We start from the raw sequence: 21790 nt of genomic DNA on the forward strand, positions 1-21790 counted from the left end.
AAAAAAAAAAAAAGACTCAAATTAATGCAGCATTGCCCCTAGGCTAGGTACTAAAGACAGAAGGTAGAAAACTGACAAATCTGCTGTTAACTGGAAATGAATAGCTAAAAACTAACCAGGAAGTTTTTCCAAGGCAGTCTTGCAAATGCTCTGAATGTCAGAGAAAAGAATGAGCCTTTAGAAGGAAGAGCTCCTGAGCATACACACAGGGTGAGTCAATGGTGAGACCTTCAGGTTGCATTGGGGAACATTTGTTTAGAGCAGTAATATTAACAAATTTGGCCATACCTAGTGATATCGAGTCTAGAAAACAGCTCAGGGAAACATTGTCCTCAGAATTAAAACAGTGAGAAATCAAGGCATAATAGATGCAGTGAGCCATCTGCAGAGGTAAATCACCCTAAGAAATGTTTCATGAATGTGTTTGCAGAGAAACTTGGGAAGACCTGAGTCCAATGCTCATGACTAAAATTAACCACATATTTTATGCCTCTGCGCCTTTGCACATGTTGTTCCTTCTGTCCATTTTATCTTCTGTTGCTCTTTTCTCCCCTTTCTACAGCCTATTGGGTAAACTATTTTTCTTTTAAAATACATTCCAGGAAAAAATAAAATAAAATAAATAAAATAAAATAAAATAAAATAAAATAAAATAAAATAAAATAAATAAAAAAATAAAATAAAATAAAATAAAATAAAATAAATAAAATACATTCCAGGGCAGCCCAGGTGGCTCAGCGGTTTAGCGCTGCCTTCAGCCCAGGGCCTGATCCTGGAGACCTGGGATCGAGTCCCACGTCAGGCTCCCTGCATGGAGCCTGCTTCTCCCTCTGCCTGTGTCTCCGCCTCTCTCTCTCTGTGTCTCTCATGAATAAATAAATAAATAAATAAATAAATAAATAAATAAATAAATAAAATCTAAAAAAATTTTTTAAAAGTACATTCCAAAAAAAAAAAAAAGTACATTTCAGGCATGATCTTCTCTTCACCTATGCCTGATAACAGAATGAATTGTTTCCTCCTTCCTCCTACTTTTGTACTCTGTACATCTTCTCCTTATTGTTATTTGAGACCTTGTCACAAATAACCCTAGCACACTGCAGGCTTTCTGAGGGCAGAGACCAAACCTCTTCCTCCAGCATCTTCCACTACAGTGCCCAGCCTAACAGATATTTATCTGGGCCAGAAGAGGGGAGGAAGGCTATGTCTCCTCTAGAAATGGTGTAGCGGGATCTTTGGGGTGGGGTTGAGAGGTGTGGTGCTTTGCCAGATTGGCATATTGAATATTGTCATAGGTTTAGGAGCAGTGTCAGAATCTATATGAACCATGAAATTTTTATGTTTATTGAAGGAGAACTCTAGAGGCACTGGCTGGCTCAGTCAGTGGAGCCCTTGGCCTTGATCTTAATCTCAGAATTCTAAGTTTGAGCCCCACATTGGTTGTAGGAATTACTTAAAAGTAAAATCTTAGGAAAAAAAAGAGGGAACTCTAGCTTTTTTCTTTTTAATGAGAAAGAGTGGTTTAGTAGGGAGACACATGTATAAACAAAAATATCCAAGTTGTTATAAAAGTACACACAAGATTAAGACCTAGTATAAAGCAAAGGGAAAATTAACTCCCTAGATGAAGATCAAAAAAAAGTTGTTTTTTTTTTTTTAAAGATTTTATTTATTCATGAGAGACACTGAGAGAGAGAGAGAGAGGCAGAGACACAGGCAGAGGGAGAAACAGGCTCCATGCAGGGAGCCCGACCTGGGACCCAATCCCGGGTCTCCAGGATCACACCCTAGGCTGAAGGCGGCGCTAAACCGCTGAGCCACCCAGGCTGCCCCAGAAAAAATTTTGCAGTGGAGGAAACGATTGTGCTAATAGGAGTTTGTTGAGCAAACCACCTCAACAAAGGCAGAGGGAACAACCTTACCAAAGCATGAAAATAGTGTAACGTTATAAATATTACTTTGTGCTTACTCTACTCCAGACACTGTTCTTTTTTCCCCTAAGATTTTATTTATTTATTTATTTATTTATTTATTTATTTATTTATTTATTTATTTATGAAAGAGAGAGAACGAGTGAGGGGAGAAGCCCAGGGAAAAGCAGACCACCCCACTGAGCAGGGAGCCTGATACAGAGTTCAATCTGAAAATATCGAGATCGTGACCTAAGCTGACGGCAGATGCCCAACCAACTGAGCCATCCAGGCACGCCAACTCCCAGACATTCTTCTAAGAGCTTTTACATGGATCAGTTCCTGTAATATTGCCAACAATCTTAAACAGTTTATACAATGTTATCAATTAGATTCCACTGCTTGTAACAGAGGCTGTAACAACAGTAGTGAAACAATAGAGCAGTGTCTTTCTTTCTCCACAAAACATCAGGTTCCTAGACTCCTTTTGGCCAACTAGTCTAGAAGCTAGTCGTGGCCTTTATCCTCACAGTCCAGGATGTTGGCTAGAACTCCAGCCATCACATCCACATTCCAGACAGCAGGACAGGAGGCACAGGGAACTCAACAGCTGGCATTTTATGCAGATTCTTAGAACTTTCCACAGATACCCCATTGCCCCAACACAGTCTTATAACTACAAACAGTTGTGAAATATTCTGGGAAATAGGCTTTATTTTGTATATTACATCCCCACCTATGATTTGGAGTTTGATGACTATGGAAAGGGAGAACAGATAATGGGTGACAGGAGTTTCTGCACCTCTTATTTCCATTTTTCAGATAGTAACTCCAGTGCAAAGTGCGGCTGCATTATTTCCATGTTGAATTAAAAGATTTCAAGTAGGTTTATTTTGTTTTGGTGTGTGTGTGTGTATGTGTGTGTGTGTGTGTGTTGGTTAAGCATACAGTGAAAAATGGGAAGAATGAAGGATGGTTGGGCTGCAAAGTTAGATGGTTTTAATTCTGACACTTTACATGATCAAAAAGATAATGGGCAGTGTAGTGTACAAAACTCAGGCGCACTAAAGTGCAAAAGACATAATGTATGAGTAATCTCAAAGCTAGGTAATCGAGTTGGTTTGTAGATCTGAGAGATGGATTAGTAAAATGGGTCAGTAATTAAATAGTAAATTGATCCAATATGACATTGCTGACTGCAGTGGCAGATGATTATGTAAAATTTGCCAAAAGCACGACAAATATCATCTGACACATTTTTCAATTTCTCTTTTTAATCTTTTTAAAATGTCTACCTCTCCTCTAAATAATTGTCCAATAAAGGTAGAATAGTTTGCATGTAATGCATATCGATAAAAGAAAAGTAAAGCAGTACAGGCTAATTATTGCCTCACAAATATCTTACATTTATTTGATTCCATGTTCAAATGAAAAATATTTTGAAGAAATATATTCACATGACTAAAGTCAAGTAATACCTATAAGAGACACTGTTGGTCACCTTCTCAACAACTATTCATTAGCCTCAACCTACTTTTTGTAACCTTCCCTGGATTCATGTGCTTCAAAGGAGCATATGTTATCCCCAGCCCCATAGGCAGTGAATCATGATTGGGCCAATTGGTGATGATAACATTTCTTCTGCTAACAACTATTTTAGGCATGGGCACATAATGAAATTCCGGCCAATGACACTTGCTGTGAGGCTTCTCAGAAAGTGTGTGTGTGTGTGTGTGTCTCTGTGTGTGTGTGTGTGTGTGTGATCATTAATAAAAAGGATCATAGACAAACAATCTCTTTTCCATTGGACATAGTTGAGTGTGGATGTGATCATTTACTGATTTATAGTTATCTTGTGAACTTGAGGCTGACAAGATGAAGATTGGCAGAGCAGAAAAATGGAAAGAATTTGCATTCTTGCTACCAACCAACCTTGGAAATGTTCCACTTCTGAACTTATGTGAGGTATTATGTTCCTAATATGGCTCATTTGAATTGAGCTGTTATTTGCAGACAGAAGTATCCTGATACTCTACCACAAGGTATGTTTATAACGAATATCAAAGAACAAAAACAGCAGTCCCCAATCCAATCTCCGCAGCCTAGCTCTTCTCTCTAGAGGGAATCCCTTACAACTTGTTTAGCTTTTTTGGCAGGCAATTTACTTACATGCTTCTAAATAATGTGCTTATAGGGCTATTTTCTTGATTCATCCCTACAAAGAATGTTGCTTTTGTATTATGGGAGACGAACACCAACATGTGTACACCTTTCACTTCTTTTCCATGGTCCCAATAGTTTTACAACTTTTGAGTAAATCAATATTGTGCTTACATCATTATGATTACATAAATATTATTCACCCGTGAAGGATTAAGTAGTATACTGATTGCATTTCTTTTCTGATGCATTTTTTTACCCTTTGGAGTTAAAGATTCTCTCCCACCAACTTGTATACATGGCTTGTATACATGGCTTGCTTTTCTTTCTTTGTCATTGCGGGCTGTCTTTCTTGCTTCTTCTTTTCTTTCTTTCTTGTGGCTGTCTCTTTCTCTTCGTTCTTTCTTTCTCTTGGTCGTTCTTTTCTTTCTTCTTTCTTCTTTCTTTTTTCGTTTCTTGTCTGCTCTTTCTTTTTTCTTTCTTCTTCTTTCTTTCTGTTTCTTTATTCTTCTTTTTTTCGTTCTTTCTTCTTTCTTTCTTTCTCTTCTTTCTCCTTCCTCCTTCCTTCCTTCCTTCTTCCTCCTTCCTTCCTTCCTTCCCTTTCTTTCTTTCTTAAAAAGATTTTATTTAAAGATTTATTTATTCGTTAGACACAGAGAAAGAGGCAGAGACATAGGCAGAGGGAGAAACAGGACTCCAGGGATTACACCCTGAGCTGAAGGCAGATGCTCAACTGCTGAGTCCCCCAGGTGTCCCAGTATAGGTGGCTTTCTGAGTGCCTGTTATTAGTTCTTTTTTTTTTTTTTTTTTTTTTTTAAGATTTTATTCACAAGAGACCAGAGAAAGAGGCAGAGACATAGGTGGAGGGAGGAAAAGAAGGCTCCATGCAGGGAACCTATTGTGGGACTCTATCCCAGGACTCCAGGATCATGCCCTGAGCCGAAGGCAGGTGCTCAACCGTTGAGCCACCCAGGCATCCCCTTTTATTGGTTCTTAGGCTAAACAGATTTCTAATATCCTTTGAAAGTGATTTTTTTTCTTTCCCATTAAAATTTCTTTTCTACTCTTTCTCTCCTTCCTCCTTCTCTCATTCTGCCTTTGCTATTTTATTTCCAAATTTACTTCCTTTCCTGATTCCCCTACACCACGCTAGGCAACCACTCTACGGTCACTAATATGTATTAGTATGTTCTTGCAAAGTGCGAAGTTCTTTATGTATTTTAAATTTATATAAATGGCTTTCCTTACACATGCATTGCTTCCTACGGTTTTCACTGGGTACTAGATTTTTATGATCAAGCCATATGGCCAAGTGTACATCTAGTCTATGGCTTATAAATACCACAGAATACATCATTGTGTTAATCCAACACATTTTTACCTATCCTGTCTCTCAGGGATGGATGTCCAGGTTGTCTCCAACTCCATGACATCACAAATAATGCCCAATTGGACTTGCTGAAAATATCTTTGAGATGTTACACCAAGCAATACAATAACTAGGGCACAGTATGTCAACATAGATGTGTCTGCTCTCCAGAATAGCTGCACCAATGCCTACACTCCTATCACCATTGCACAATGGTTCCTATATGCCCACATGCCTCCAACACTTTAATTTTCTAATTCTCGTAATTCTGAAAGGTATAAAGGGATTAAGTCTTCATTTCTCTAGTTACTAAGGATTTTGGCCATCTTTTTAAGTTCTTCTGAAATTTGCCTTTTCATAGTCTTTGCTCATTTTCCCATTGGCAGTTTTCCATGATGGATTTGCAGTTCCTTCTATAATCTAATTTAACTACTTATTGATTTCAAATATATTTCCCTTTTTTTTTCTTAAAGATTTTATCTATTCATGAGAGACACACACAGAGAGAAGCAGAGACATAGGCAGAGGGAGAAGCAGGCTCCCTGTGAGGAGCCTGATGCAGGACTTGATCCCAGGATCAGGCCCTGAGCCAAAGGCAGATGCTCAACCACTGAGCCACCCAAGTGTCCCTCAAATATATTTTCTTGCATTCTGTTGTTTATGTATAGATTCTTGGAGACCAGATATGCTTAATTTTTATATAAAATTTTTTTATACTTCATTCTTTTGAAGTTTAAGAAGTCATTTGCCACTTGTAGGTAACAGAGGGATTTTCCCATATTTCCTTGTAATAAATTTATAGTTTTCATCTTTTATCATTTAAGTCTACCATTTAAGAAATCTAGTTTCATTTTTCTCCCTCTAGTGAGCCAGTATTCTCAATGCCATCTAATTAAAACCTCTCCCTCGGGCAGCCCAGGTGGCTCAGCGGTTTGGCACCGCCTTCAGCCCGGGGCGTGATCCTGGAGACCCCGGATGGAGTCCCATGTCGGGCTCCCTGCATGGAGCCTGCTTCTCCCTCTGCCTGTGTCTCTGCCTCTCTCTCTGTCTGTGTCTCTCATTAATAAATAAATAAAACCTTAAGAAAAATAATGTAAAACCTCTCCCTCTTACATTTGTCACCTTTGTAAGATATTAAGTTGCTATATACGCATGCTCTCTGACCTTCATTCATTGACATTGTTCTAAGGCCACAATACAGTTTTTATTATGATTTTGTGTAATCCGATAGTCTTAATGTCTGGTAGAGAAAATTCCTCTTTTCTAAGTTTATTGTTATTTGTGGACCTTATTCTTTCATACATTTTTTTTTTTTTTTTTAAAGTAGGCTCTACACCCAGCATGGAGCCCAACTCAGGTCCGGAACTCCCAACACGGAGATTAAGCCCTGAACTAAGACCAAGAGTCTGATGCTGAATCGGCTGAGCCACATAGGTGCCCCATCCATACAAATTTTAAAGTAAGTTTGGGTTCTTCAAAAAGTCCAACTGGAATTTAGTTGGGATTACATTGATTTTTCAGATTAAGTTCAGAATGGTCACTTTTATAATACTGCCATCTCACTGGAAGCAAGATTTCTTTGAACATCTTCTATGTCTTTTCTTTTAAGATTGTATGTATTTACTTTAGGGATATATAGAGCAGGGGAGGAGCAGAGGGAGAGGGACAAACTGACTCCGTGCTGAGTGCTAAGCCCAATGTGCAGCTCAATCCTACAACCATGAGTCATGACCTAAGCTGAAATCAAGAGTTGGACACATAACCAACTGAGCCACCCAGGCGCCCCTCATCTTCCATGTCTTTATCAGAATTCTAATGTTTCTCCAAATAGATCTTGAGTATTCTTGTTAATTCCTTGATACTTTTCTAAACTTCCTGCTATTGTTAAGATATTTTTTAGATTTTCGTAGGCTGACCTTGTTCTGGCAGCTTTGCTGAATCTCTTAATAGTTCAAAGAGAATTGAAAACGTAAGTCTAGGTATATAGGTATATATCATTTTCATATTGGATTTTCTATATATATATCATTTGCAAAAGTTTTTTTCCTCCTCTCTTCCAATCTTTACACATTATCATACTTTTTATTTTTTTTATGTATTAGCCAGAATTCAAACTATTGTGATAAGCTTCCTCATTGAATCTTGGTCTTAAAGGCAATGTATTTAACCTAACATTTCTCCAAAAAGAGTATCTCTACTCTAGATTTTATTAACTTTAACCAAGTTGAAAAATTATTCTATCGATAGCATGTTTATATTTTTCATAAATAAAAACCATAAAATAAAAACCATAGTTTTTCTTTAACAATTAAGGAAATCACAATTTTCCCCCTTTGTCCATTACTATGATGGATTTTTTAAAATAAAGATTTTATTTATTTATTCATGAGAGACACAGAAAGAGAGAGGCAGAGACACAGGCAGAGGGAGAAGCAGGTTTCATGCAGGGCGCCTGACGTGGGACTTAATCCTGGGTCTCCAGGATCACGCCCCGGGCCGAAGGCGGCGCTAAACCGCTGAGCCAAGTGGGCTGCCCACTATGATGAATCTTTTAAAAATATTTTACTTATTTATTTGAGAGAGAGAGAGAGAGAGAGAGAGAGACAGGGAGGAAGGGAGAGAGCACAAGATCACTACCAGGGGAAAGGAGCAGAGGTAGAGGGAAAAGCCTGAGCCCTTCCTAGGACCCCAAAATCATGACCTGAGTTGAAGGCAGACAAGTTAAATGACTGAGCCACCCTGGTGCCCCTGTGATAGATTTTCTGATGCTGAGTCATCCTGAGAAAAAACTTAGTTATAGTCATATTAAAAAAAATACACTATTGGATTTGGTTAGCTAATATTTTTAACAGTGAATATATATTCATAAACAAAATGGACTTCATTTTTTTCTCCATTTTCATCTGGTTTTGGAATTAAGGTTCTATTAGCCTTAAATTCTATTTTATCAACTATTAAGATAACCACCCTGGTTTTTTGGTTCAAATTTGTTACATATATTTTTTGGTAATAACTTCATTTAGGTAAAATTCACAAGCAATTCATTTATTTAAAGCATACAAGTCACTAGCTTTTATTATATTTAGGGTTGTGGAACTATAATCATCATCAATTTGCATCACCTCAGTCATCCACCAACCCTCTCATTTCCCCCCTCCACCTTCCAGCCCTAGGTAACCACTAATATGTGCTCTTTGCTATTTTTTTAAAGATTTTATTTATTTATTCATGAGAGACAGAGAGAGAGAGAGAGAGACAGAGAGAGAGAGACAGAGGCAGAGACACAGGCAGAGGGAGAAGCAGGCTCCATGCAGGGAGCCTGACATGGAACTTGATCCCGGAACTCCAGGATCATGCCCTGGGCTGAAAGCAGGCACTTAACCGCTGAGCCACCCAGGCATCCCGTTGTTCTTTCTTTATAGACTTGTCTATTCTGGACTTTTGCTGTACATGGGATCATACAATGTGATCCTTTGTGTCTAATTTTACTTAGCATGTTTTCAAGATTCATCTTAATTGTAATATGTATTAGCCCTTCCTTTCTTTTTATAGCTGAATGATATTCTATTATATGGATATACCATAATTTATCCATCAGTTGATGGTTATTTGGATTGTTTCCACCTTTTGGCTATTATGCATAATGCTATTATGAACATTCATGTACAAGTTTTTACGTGGACTTCTATTTTCAATTTTCTTCAACATATTCTTTTAGTTCTCAGCAGTTCTCTTAGTTTGGAACTGCTGCTGGGTCAAATAGCAACACTTGAGGAATTGCCAGACTGTAGCTGTATCTTCCATTCCTAACAGCAGTGTATGAAGCTTTCAATTTCTCCATAACCTCACCAACATTGTTTTGATTATAGCCATCCCAGTGGGTGTGAAGTGGTATCTCATTGTGGTTTTGGTTTGCATTTTCCTGATGACTCATAGCTTTAGGCATCTTTTTGTGTGTTTACTAAACCATTTCTGTATCTTCTTTGGAGAAACGTCTATTTAGATCTTTGACCATTTCAAAAATTGTTTTCTCTTATTATTGAGTGGTAACATTTAAAAAATATGGTTGGAAAACAAGTTCTTATCTATTATTTGAGAATATTTTCTAACATTCTGTGGTTCATATACCTTTCCTCATCCTTTAATTTTTTTAACCTATGTCTTTAAGTGAATTTATTTCTTAATCTTTTAAAAACTTTTATTTTTAAATGATTTTCAACGTGAGTCTCTTTTAATTGGTGAATTTAAAAATTGGTGAATTTAAGGCACTTATTCCATTTTCCACATGGTCAAATAAATTGGGAAACCTCCCTGGACATCTCTCTCCTGAGAACTCATGTCCTCTTGTTCCAACCTGGACTTAATACTGTGGGCTTGGTGCAAAGCGGTTATCTTGTCACTATGTTGGGTTGGTGCCCTGGTTCCTAGTATCTCGTCTTCCTTGATTTACTCCTTTAATTTTTGTGGAGTACATCCTCCACAAAACTGCACAGAAAGTAAAGTTTGAAATCTTTATGTTTGGAAGTGTCTTAAACCTCACGTGAGGGCATTCTGACCTATAGAATTATAGGTTGAAAAAGCAAGTATCTCCTAAAATCCAAATTTTTAAATTCCTTAGTGGCCAATCAGTTTGGTTAGCGATGGATACTCTGTTAGCTAAATACATTTGGTTCCTAAGTTTCAGAGAGCAAGTAAAAAATGTTCACTTAGCAAGGGATGTCCCAAAATAATTTATTACCATCTTTTGCCTCATGAGTTGGGAAAGCATAAGTTCAGAGAGCAGGAAACTGTCCTCAGAACTTTGAACTTTGATTCACCATTTTGTGTCATCTGGGTTTGCTAATGAAGAGTCTAATTCACATGTTTTCCTTGTACCTGATTGCTTTTTTCCTCCTATCTTTGGAAACTTTTAAAATTTTCTCTTTATTCTTGGAGTTCTGAAACTTCACAGTGCTATGCTTTGGTGTGGGTCTTTTTCATTCATTATACTTGACACTCTGTTGGGCCTTTCAATCTGAAGACTGAAGTTTTGGGGATAGCCTCTAAATGTTATTTCATTTTAATAATCCCTCCAACCTCCTTTACCTTTTTTTCACATTGTAAAAACTGATAGTCTGATATTAGACCCCTATATTTATCTTTGTGGCTTTAATCTTTTCTCTCACTTTCTCTCTTTGAGGTCTACTTTCAAAGATATTTTCTCACCTGTATCTTCCAAATCTATTAATTACTTTTTTTTTTTTTTTTTTTTTTTGAGAGGGAGGGAAGGGGAGAGAGTTGAGGGGAAAGGGTAGAGGGCAAGAGAGAGGGAGAATGCTCAGCACAGAGCCCAACTCAGGGCTTAATCTCACAACCCTGAGTTCAATGACCTTAGCTGAAATCAAGAGTCTGACACCCAACTTACTGAGCCACCCAGGCACCCTCTATTAATTGCTTTTAAATTTTATTTATTTAAAATATTTTGCTTTTATTTATTTGACAGAGAAAACAAGCATAAGCAGGGGGACCAGCAGGTAGAAAGAGGGAGAAACAGACTCATTAAGTAGAGAGCCCGACACATGGCTCCCAGGACCCTAGGATTATGACCTGAGCTGAAGGCAGAGGCTTAACCAACTGAACCACTCAGGTGCCCCATTCAGTTTTAAATATTTTTTAAAGTTTTAGTGTTTTGGTAACTGTTTCATTTCCTGTTGTTTTATAAATGTAATGTCGCCAAGCATTCTTATACAACTTTTCTACTTACATAGTCAGCATTGTCTCATATCTTAAGTATCTTAAAAACATGATTTTTCATTTTTACATAGTGCTCCATCAAAAGATAAAAATGTACCAAAGACTATAAGCACCATGAGGCATTATCAAATCTGTGTTTTCTATGTTCAGCCTAGAAATAGTAGGAAGAATGAACTGGAGCAGATTAGAGACAGAGTCTGTAATCTAGGAGAGGATGAAACTTGTATCTAAGGCAGTAGCGTGGGGTCAGGGCAAAAGAACAGCAGACAGATTTTAGGAGGTGGAGTGGCACAGGACTTGGTGACTGACTGGATAGGAAAAAAAGAACAAAGTCCAGAATTAACCTCAGGCTTATGTTTTTTTTTTTTTTTTTTTTTTTTTTTTTAAGATTTTATCTATTTATTCATGAGAGACAGAGAAAGAGAGAGAGAGAGAGAGAGAGAGAGAGGCAGAGACACAGGCAGAGGGAGAAGCAGGCTCCATGCGGGGAGCCCAGCGTGGGACTCAATCCCGGGTCTCCAGGATCAGGCCCTGGGCTGAAGGCGGCGCTAAACCGCTGAGCCACCCGGGCTGCCCTCAGGCTTATGATTTGAACAGCAAGAACACGTGAATTTTTTCAAATAAGGATTATGTACTTTGACGGGTGCCTTGGTACTCAGTTGGTTAAGCCTCTAACTCTAAATTTGGGCTCAGGTCAGGATCTCAGAGGTATGAGATCTCAGTTATAAGCCCTGCCTTGGGCTCACAGTGCAGCATTGAGTCTGCTCAAGATTCTCTCTCTCAAATATATAAATAAATCTTCATAAAAAAGAATCATGTATTTTGAAGGTGTTTAACAGTGACTTCACTACTGTTCTGTCTGAACTTAGCAAAGCTAGATCATACCTCCATGTAAGTTGCATTGTGCTATGGAATACAATTTTCCCCCAGTGCTATGGTCTCAGAGATAAGTCATTAAAATTTAAAGAGAAATGTAAAAGCTTCATAAAAGGTCCCTACTGAGCAGGGAGCCTTACTCAGGTTCAATCCCAGGACCCTGGGATCATTACCTGAGCCGAAGGCAGACACAACTGACTGAGCGACCCAGACACCCTGAGAAATGTAAAAGGTTCTAAAGTATTATTTGTATTTTTCATGACAATATTTTTAGTTCAAAAGATAAAAATGTTTTAAAATATCTTTATAAATATTCTTATCTATAAAGATATTTTTACTTGTAATTAAAAACAAAAAACATGCCAAATCTTTAGAGTGACCAACTTTTAAAAAAAGATTTTTATTTACTTACAGAGAGAGACTGCTTGAGTGGGGGGAGGAACAGAGGAAGAGGGACAAGCAGCCTCCACTCTGAGCACAGAGCAACATGGGGCTTGATCTCACAGCTCTGAGAGCACAACTTGAGACAAAATCAGGAGTCAGATGCCTAACTGACCGGGCCACCAGGTACCCCAAGAGTGACCAAGTTTTTAATTAAGATTCTTTGGGAAAATATTTAAAAGTAAGGATGAGGGGTGCCTGGATGTCTCAGTCGGTTGGGTGTCTGCCTTTGGCTTGGGTCATGATCCCAGGGTCCTGGGATCCAGCCCTGACTCAAACAAGGATTATGTACCTTGAGCCAAGCAGGAAGCCTGCTTCTCCTTCTCTCTCTGCCTCTCTCCCCCTACTCAGGTTCTCACTTGCTCTGCTCTCTCTCTCTTTCTCAAATAAATAAGTAAATAATCTAAATTTTTAAAAAAGATGAAAAAATAGCAGTAAACAAAAATTCAAGCTTAAAATTATGGTGTTCTCCTTTCCCCAGCAGCACCTCCTGCATTGCCTCCACTCCCCATGGGCACTTAAGTTTAAGATTATGGATGAAACACTATGAAAGAAAATTTTATCACAAAATAGTAGAATATTTTGAAATAAAAAGTCATTCTATTATAAATAATTCCATTTTTGTATATTCCCTTTGAGTCTCAAAATGAATTTTGTAAGATAATTTCTTTTTCATCAATGAAACACCTGCTTGCTATGTAACTGTTTAAAAATACTGATGCAAATAGGGATGCCTGGGTGGCTTTATTTGTTAAGCATCTGACTCTTGATCTCAGCTTAGGTCATGATCTCAGGGTTGTGACTTCAAGCCCCACCATGGGCTCCATGCTGAGCTTAGCATGGAGCCTACCTAAAAGAAAAAAAAAATCTAACCATTGATAGATAGATGCAAATATATACTAAATATATCCTTCTTAAATAGATGCAAATCACTTTATTTCTAAAAAATTTTAATTCTATTTAGAATCATTAGCATATTTACATTTAAATACTCCAACATAATCTATGTGTATTAAGCAAGTGGGAGCTCCTACAGAAAACAGTCTGATTTGGTTTTATAAATAATGAAGATGATTTAAAATGTAAAAAAAAAACTAAACTTAAAAAACATAGCTCAAACCACCTGATTTTTTAAAGTCATACCAGCCATCTACTTTTAAAAAGTCCTTATCAAAGCTATTTCTTTAAACCCAACATTTACTAACTCAACAGATGGGTTTTAAAAATGAGGAATGTAATTTTACTTTCAACTCACTGATTATATACTCAACTGGCAGCTTTAAAAAAATAATTTTAGAATACATGAAGACCTGAATTAAACCATTTTCAACATTTTTCCAGGACTGTTTGCTAATTGGCTTGTTTTTACATATGAGCTTTAAACATATCTATCACAGGTAGTACACAAAAATAATGACTCGCAACTCTACATAAAAACCTCTCAAACTCCCAACAACATATCACTGCTTTTTCCTTCTCTTATAAGAATCATTACTGTGAACTCGAACTCGCTGGGACACAGAGGATGCTATTTTCATGCTATCTTTCTTCGTAAATGTCTTCTCTATTGCTCCAGGTTTCCAAAGTAACAACTGTGCATCTTCTCCTCCAGTTAGCAAAGAATCATCCTGCGTATTCCAAGAGAAAGAACGGACTGTAGCAGCATGCCCTCCGTGAAGGCTGGTCACATGGATCAATCCTGATGTAGTGCAGCTCATCAAGTGAATAGTTCCTGTGTTTGTTCCTCCAACAACAAACAATTTGTCCATTTTTTCATGATATAGGCCACCAATTAAATATTCTAAAGTACCTTCTTTCACATTAATTACTTCTCTGACATCCTGGATGTTCAAACATGTAATTGGTTCATCAGTATCCAGATGATTAAGATCCCACCAACAAAATCCTTCATCATGTGTCATGCAGTAAATCTGTTTATAATCCTTTCCAGACCAACCAATACAGCTTACCGATGAAACTGAGTTACAGGTAGTAACCAGTGCATCTTCTTCATTGTCAACACTAATATCAAATACATTTACTAGGCCATCAGTTGAACCTGAGACAACCATGTTGGGATTGTTGGGATGGAAGCATACTTGGGTGACATCATCACTATGTGTCTCTGAATATGTTCCAAGTGGGTCTTTAGTAGTAGACAAATCCTGAGAATTAATTCTTGCATCCCAAAATACCAACAATGCATCGTCATCAACTTTTTCTGTACCAGCACAAATAACATGATCATTACAGTTGATATCAAAACTAATAAAAATATTGGAAGGGTAACCCTTGAACAGCTGGATAGGTTTTTCACTGGCTAATCGAGCATCCCAACATTTTACGGTGCCATCAGTACATGATGAATATATACTGTCACAAGAATTTGCAAATTTGACTCCATTAAGAAGTCCAGGATATACACTAAATTCTCGTAGTATGTATAACCTTTCTTTGTCATATATTCTGATAGATCCATTAGAACATAAAACAGCAACCAAATTTTCTTTTTCTGCTTTTACAGTTTTTGATGTGTCTATGCCAAGCAGATAAGTAGGCTCTTTACTTCCTGTGGAACGTTTAACAATGTTCAGGTTAGCAAAACGTTCCTCAATCTTCTCCATGTCAGGAGGAGCATCCAAGCGTAGTAAAAATCTGTAATAAAAATACAAAAATTAAAATTAAATGCAGAGCTTCTCTAACATTACAATTAAGTCAAGTACATTCTCTGAGGACTGGCACAAAACAATAGAGATAAAATCTATTCTAATATTTTAATTTTTCCCTGCCATGATAAAACTAAAACTTAGTTGCCTCCTTCAAATTCAATCACTCTTGAATCCTGAATCTACTGTATATAACTTATGCCAGTAAGAGAATTTTATTTTTATTATTTTTATTTTTTAAAGGTTTTATTTATTCATGATAGACATAGAGGGAGAGAGGCAGAGACACAGGCAGAGGGAGAAGCAGGCTCCACGCCAGGAGCCCGACGCGGGACTCAATCCCGGGGTCTCTAGGATCACACCTCAGCCCACTGAGCCACCCAGGTGCCCCAAGAGAATTATAAAACACATATATAGACTGCTTAGTAGTTCCTTTTAGCTTAAACCCAATTATTGGTCCTATTCATAATTCTCAGCATTAGCCAGGATCTCCATGCAGTAAATATTTGGTGAGCTCATATGATAAAGCCAATCGTCTTCTGGCCCTAGCTGCCTGATGCAACTTTTAGAATTTAAACATAGATGTGAATGCAGAAAAAATGGTCTTCCAAAGATGTTTATGTCTTAATCTTTGGAACCTGTGAATGTTATGTTACATGACAAAGAGGAATTGAGGTAGCTAATCAGTTGATCTTTAAAAAATATTTTTTATTATTAAAATATAGTTGACACACAATGTTACATTAGTCTCAGGTATACGGCATAAGCGATTTGAGAAGTCTATGTGTATACTATCCACAAGTGTATCTACTGTCCCCATACAATACTATTACAATACCACTGACTATATGTTGTACTTTTTACTTCCATCACTTACTAATTCCGTAAGTGGAAGCTCTATCTCCTACTCCTTTCCATCCATTTTGCCCACTCCCCTATATCCCTCCCCTCTGACAACCAGAGGTTGTTCTGTGAATATACAGGTCTGTTTCTGCTTTTTGTTTTGTTTTTAAAATTCCACACATAAAGGAAATCATATGGTATTTACTTTCTGTCTGACCTATTTCACTTAGTATAATACCCTCTAGGTCCATGCATGTTGTCATTACTTACAAGATCTCCTTCTTGCTTTGTGGCTGAATAATATCCCATTGTGTGTATGTGTGTCACTTCTCTATCCATTTATTTATCAATGGACGCTTGGGTTGCGTTTACATCTTGGTTATTATAAATAATGCTGTAACAAACATAAGGGTGCATATATCTTTTTGAATTACTGTTTTGACTTTCTTTGGGTAAATACCCAGTAGTAGAATTATTGGATCACATGGTATTTCTATTCTACATTTTTTTTTTAAAGGAACCTCCATACTGTTTTCTATAGTATCTGTACCAATTTACATTCCCACTGATAGTGAATAAGGGTTCTTTTTTCTCCATATCCTCACCAACACTTGTTATTTCCTGTCTTTTTAACTCTAGCCATTCTGACAGGTATAAGGTGATACCTTATTGTGGTTTTGATTTGCATTTCCTTGATGATTAGGGATGCTGAGCATCTTTTCATGTGTCTGTTGGCCATCAGTATGTCTTCTTTGCAAAAATGCCTATTCAGGTCCTCTGCCCATTTTAATTGGATTATTTGGGTTTTGTGTTGTGTTTATCAGTTGATCTTAAAATAGGGATATTATTCTGGATTATCTACATGAGTGGGTCCAATGTAATTACCAGCGTTCTTAAAAGTAGGAGTAGGAGGCAGGACATGATGCGAGTCAGAAGGAGATTTTATTATGGAAGAAAGGTACAGAAAAATACATTGTTGGTTTGGGGGAAGAAGGTCAATAAGTGGGTGGCCTCTAGAAACTGGAAAAGGCAAAAAATCATGCCCATTTAGAGCCTCTACATGGAAATGCAGCCCTGCTAACACCTTGATTTTCACTCAGTGAGGCCTATTTTGGGCTTCTGACCCCCCAGAATTGCAATATAATAAATTTGTGTTGTTTCAAGCCATCAAGTTTGTAGTAATGTGTTACAGCAATAATAGGAAACAATAGGATTCCCAGTATGAAATTCTGGAGAGGTGCTTCTCAGGCAGCAGTAGTTTGTAAATGAAATGGAGCTGGAATGTGAACCTAGGCATTCTGGCTTCAAGGACTGTGCTCTTCACCACATTAGATTTCCTCTTTTTTTTCTTTTTAAAATATTTAATTTTTAAGGGGTACCTGGGAGGCTCAGTTGGTTGTGTCTGGCTTTGGCTCAGGTCATGGTTTTTTTGTTGTTGCTTTAGTGATAGCTTTTTAAGCATCTGTCTTTTCATCTTTAAAAGAAGAAATGAAGGGTGCCTGAGTGGTTAAGTCAGTTAAGCATCTGCTTTTGGCTCAGGTCATGATCCTGGGGTCCTGGAATCGAGCCTCTTGTCAGGTTCCCTGCTTAGCAGGGCATCTGCTTCTCCTTCCCCCTCTCCTCCCCATTTGTCCACTCTCTCTTGCTCTTTCTCTTTCTCAAAATAAATAAAATCTTAAAAAAAAAAAGCTTTGTCTCTTTCTCAAAATAAATAAAATCTTAAAAAAATAAGTAAGAGTACCAACTCAAGAGTTGTTAGAAGAATCAATTGAAATAATGTATTCAGCACAATGCCTGCCATATAAAATACACATTCAACAGATGTTATATAAAAATTATCAGTATCATCACTATCAATACCACTAACACCACAAGGGTGGGGGTGGATTTGGATCTAACAAAATGGCTTTAAACAGCACAATTAAATCAATGAGCAAAAATATTAAAGAGTTGGATTTGGGTTCAAAACAGAATAAGTAACCTCTTCAACTTATAATTCTGAATACTTAAAAGCCTGTAAGTTGAAAGAATAGTACAAACACACACACACGTAACCTTTTTTTTCTTTAAAGATTTATTCATTTATTCATGAGAGACATACAGAGGCAGAAATATAGGCAGAGGGAGAAGCACGCTCCCCGCAGAGCTCAAAGTGGGATTCGATCCCAGGAACCTGGGATCACATCCTGAGCAGAAGGCAGACACTCAACCACTGAGCCACCCAGCCATCCTCACACATAACCTTTTACCTGCTAGATTCCCCAACTATGATTTGCTTTCTATCTATATAAACATATATATATATGTAATTTTTATGAACTATTTGAAAGTTAATTGCAAACAAAAATATCACTTTATTTCTAAATACTTTGGCATAGGGCACCTTCCAATCTTTTGTTTTCATGACACTGAATCTTTGAAAAGTCCAGTCTAGTTGTCTCATAAACTGTCCACATTCTGGATTTTATTAATTGTTTCCTCATGATTAGATTCCAGTTTAAAAATTCTGGCCAGGGATACTGTGTAGATGATGCTGGGAACTTACTGCCTGGCATCAAGGAAACACATAATAACAAGTCTGTTCACTTGGTTAAGGCAATAACTGACATATCTCTCCATTTTAAAGGTATATTCCTTCTTGAGGCACCTGGGTGGCTCAGTGGTGAGAGGATCTACCTTTGGCTCAGGTCATGATCCTGGAGTCTGGGATGAAGTCCCACATCCGACTCCCTGCAGGGAGCCTGCTTCTCCCTATTGCCTATATCTCTTGTCTCTCTTTCTGTGTCTCTTATGAATAAATAATTAAAATCTTAAAAAAATAATAAAGGTATATTCCTCCTTTATAGTTAGTAAGTAATCATGAAACTGTATGAATATATCTTATCCTCTAACAATCTTTCATCCAAAAATTTTAGCATCCATGGATTATCTCTGCTTGAATCAATAATTACATTGGGATTTGCTAAACAGTCATTTTCTAATTCTATCATTCTTTCTACCTTATCTGGCATTCTTCTATAAAGAAGAACTTCTTCCTTTTTCTCTGAGTTTCACTAAGACATTATGATTTTTAAAGCCTGTATATTATATCCCCATCACTTCATAGTTCTTATTGGTGCTCAAACTGTCCCCAACCTGGCCACTGAGAAACCCTCCAAGCCAGCTTCTATGCCCTTTTAATATGACCCCATTAGTCTGTAAGCCATGCATCAAAAAAATAAAAACAAACAAACAAACAAAAACCTCTGTGTAAGAATATGATTAAGCCTGAAAGTGATGAGCCTCCTTCAACATAAGTATTCAGGGAGAAAATGACCATTTACCGTTTATGTTATGGTAGCATAATTCAACAGCACAGGCTAAAATGTCCTTTTTCCTTGAACATGTCATGCTTGCTTCTGCCTCAGGACTGTAGCAATAGCTGTTTCTCTGCCTAAATTACTTTCTCTTCATTTTTTTGTGAGTTAAAATTGCCTTTACCAATGAATAATCTAGCCTGCCTCAGAAATTCACATTTCCATTCTCAAGATAAAATGTTTTTTACCCCTGCTACTTTAGTGTTAGCTTTTTAAGTGTCTATCTTTTCATCTTTAAAAAAAGACATGGGGGGATCCCTGGGTGGTGCAGCGGTTTAGCGCCTGCCTTTGGCCCAGAGCATGATCCTGGAGACCCGGGATCGAATCCCACATCGGGCTCCCGGTGCATGGAGCCTGCTTCTCCCTCTGCCTATGTCTCTGCCTCTCTCTCTCTATCATAAATAAATTTTTAAAAAAGATAAAAAAAAAAAAAAAAAACATGGGGGCACCTGGGTGGCTGAGTTGGTTAAGCATCTGCTTTGGGCTCAGGTCATGATCATACCAAGGTCCTAAGATGGAGCAGGAAGCTTGCTCCTCCCTCTGCCCCTTCCTTTGTTCATGTGAGCACATGCTCTCTTTCTCTCCCATGCTCTCTCTCTCAAATAAATAAATAAATAAATAAATAAATAAATAAAATCTTTTTAAAAAATAAAAGAAGAAATGAGTACAACTCAAGAGCTGTTAGAAGGATGAACTGTGGGGGACCTGCGTGGCTCAGGCGGTTAAGCATCTGCCTTTGGCTCAGGTCATGATTTCAGGGTCCTGGGATCCATTCCTGCATCAGGCTCCCTGGGGTCAGCGGGCAGTCTACTTCTCCCTCTCACCCTGGGCTCCTTCTCTCTTGCAAACTCTCCCTCTCTCAAATAAATAAATAAAATCTTTAAAAAAAAAATCCTAAAAAAAAAAAAAAAGGATCAACTGAAATAATGTGTTCACCACAATACCTGTCATATAAAATACATATTCAACAGATATTATGTAAAAATTATCAGTATTACCACTGCTAATACTACTAATACCACGTGGGGAGGTGGGGTTTGGTTCTAGGTACTGTTATTCAGACCTCAGTGTCACCTACCTGGAAAGATCCTCTCTAGTCAACCAATCTAAAGTATCCCTGTCACTTCCTACCATATTGCTTGTTTTATCAATTTAAAAATTTTAAAAATGCTTAATTATAAAATATTTCAAATATACAAAGTTTAGAAAAAAGTATGACACCCAAATATAGACACTCAGATACTTAGATTTAACAGATGTTAACATTCTACCATAGTTGCTTGTTTTTTTATTTTAGAAACATTACAGACACAACTATGATTTTATAAAATGACATTGCATTTGTATGTATCTTCTTGGCATTTGCTCTTTTCACTCAATATTCTTGAAAAACTCTATTTTATTGTTAAACTTCTTCTTCTTGTTTATCTGTTATCAACAAATAGTTGTTGAATAAATGAATGAATAATTGATTCAAGTTTCTTGGATTAAGAGTTCAAGAATTCTAGGAGAAACAGAATAAACCTAAAAAGATATTGCATGTGTCATGTGTTTACATGGAGAGCTCTCCTCATGGAAATTAGTAAAATGATGGCATTCTTTAGCAATACTTTAAGGCATAAAAAGGAAATATAGAGGAAGATTTTATATTTGTAAAGAAAAATATTTAACATAATTTTTAACAACAAGGTATTCAAATATTCCTCAAATGTGTATTTACTTTTTTTTTTTCAAATGTGTATTTACTTAAGAGTATACTTCTTATACACTCCAAGGAAGAAATTGTTTTAAAGTCTCAGATAAAAACAATTATCCATTCTTGAAATATTCAAAGAGTTAACATGAGGTCATAAATAATTTTTCCTACTTCTTCATTTTGATTTTTGCATATGAAAGATCAGGTTGATGTGGCTTTCAAGCTAATAGTAATTTGTAGGACTATGTTCATATATTCAAGCAGGATAGTAGTACTCCTTCCCTCTACTATATTGCCCGGAGAGTCCGTTTCACATTGGAACAGTCCCCTGCATGCCTTTAATTCAAAGGATTTTAGAGATTGATGGGCCAGGCAGAGTGGGCCCCAGACTGAATGCTACTGCAAACTTAACACTTCAAGACCAATCACAGTGGTTATCCATTTGATATACTGTCCAAATGCAATACAGTTCTTCAAGAAAGAACTAAAGAATGGATAGATGGATGGATGGATGGAAGGAAAGAAAGAGAAAGAAAGAAAGAAAAAGAAAGAAAGAAGAAAGAAAGAAAAAAAGAAAGAAGAAAGAAAGAAAGAAAAGAAAAGAGAGAAAGAAAGAAAGAGAGAAAGAAGAAAGAAAAAAAATATTAGAGATAAGGTAGGTATATCTCACAATAATCTCAAATTAGAGTGTATATTCATCCAGAGATACAGTAAAATAATTTAATCTCTTATGGGGAAAC

General features: G+C 37.1%; 1 protein-coding gene and 1 long non-coding RNA gene across 12 annotated transcripts in view; one reads left to right on the forward strand and one right to left on the reverse strand.

The window, feature by feature from the left end:
- Positions 1 to 15400, forward strand: part of LOC119872868 — a 35046-nt gene extending 19646 nt beyond the window's left edge. For 3 of the 6 annotated variants that reach the window (XR_005363386.1, XR_005363389.1, XR_005363387.1), the window contains exons 2-3: positions 6764 to 6898; positions 14066 to 15400. This is a non-coding gene — a long non-coding RNA (uncharacterized LOC119872868). The remainder of the gene's footprint in view (positions 1 to 6763; positions 6899 to 14065) is intronic. The other 3 variants (XR_005363388.1, XR_005363390.1, XR_005363385.1) reach the window with 1 other exon arrangement.
- The window catches only part of WDR89 (WD repeat domain 89), a 36380-nt gene continuing 27985 nt past the window's right edge, over positions 13396 to 21790 (reverse strand). For 4 of the 6 annotated variants that reach the window (XM_038544906.1, XM_038544902.1, XM_038544904.1 and 1 more), the window contains one exon: positions 13396 to 15144. In XM_038544906.1, coding sequence (XP_038400834.1) covers positions 13950 to 15113 — 1164 coding nt within the window. In that variant the 5' untranslated portion in view covers positions 15114 to 15144 and the 3' untranslated portion in view covers positions 13396 to 13949. Of the gene's footprint in view, positions 15145 to 16268; positions 16393 to 21790 lie in introns of all 6 variants that reach the window. The other 2 variants (XM_038544907.1, XM_038544905.1) reach the window with 1 other exon arrangement.

This window comes from Canis lupus, chromosome 8, assembly GCF_011100685.1.
Source record: "Canis lupus familiaris isolate Mischka breed German Shepherd chromosome 8, alternate assembly UU_Cfam_GSD_1.0, whole genome shotgun sequence".
Lineage (NCBI taxonomy): Eukaryota > Metazoa > Chordata > Mammalia > Carnivora > Canidae > Canis > Canis lupus.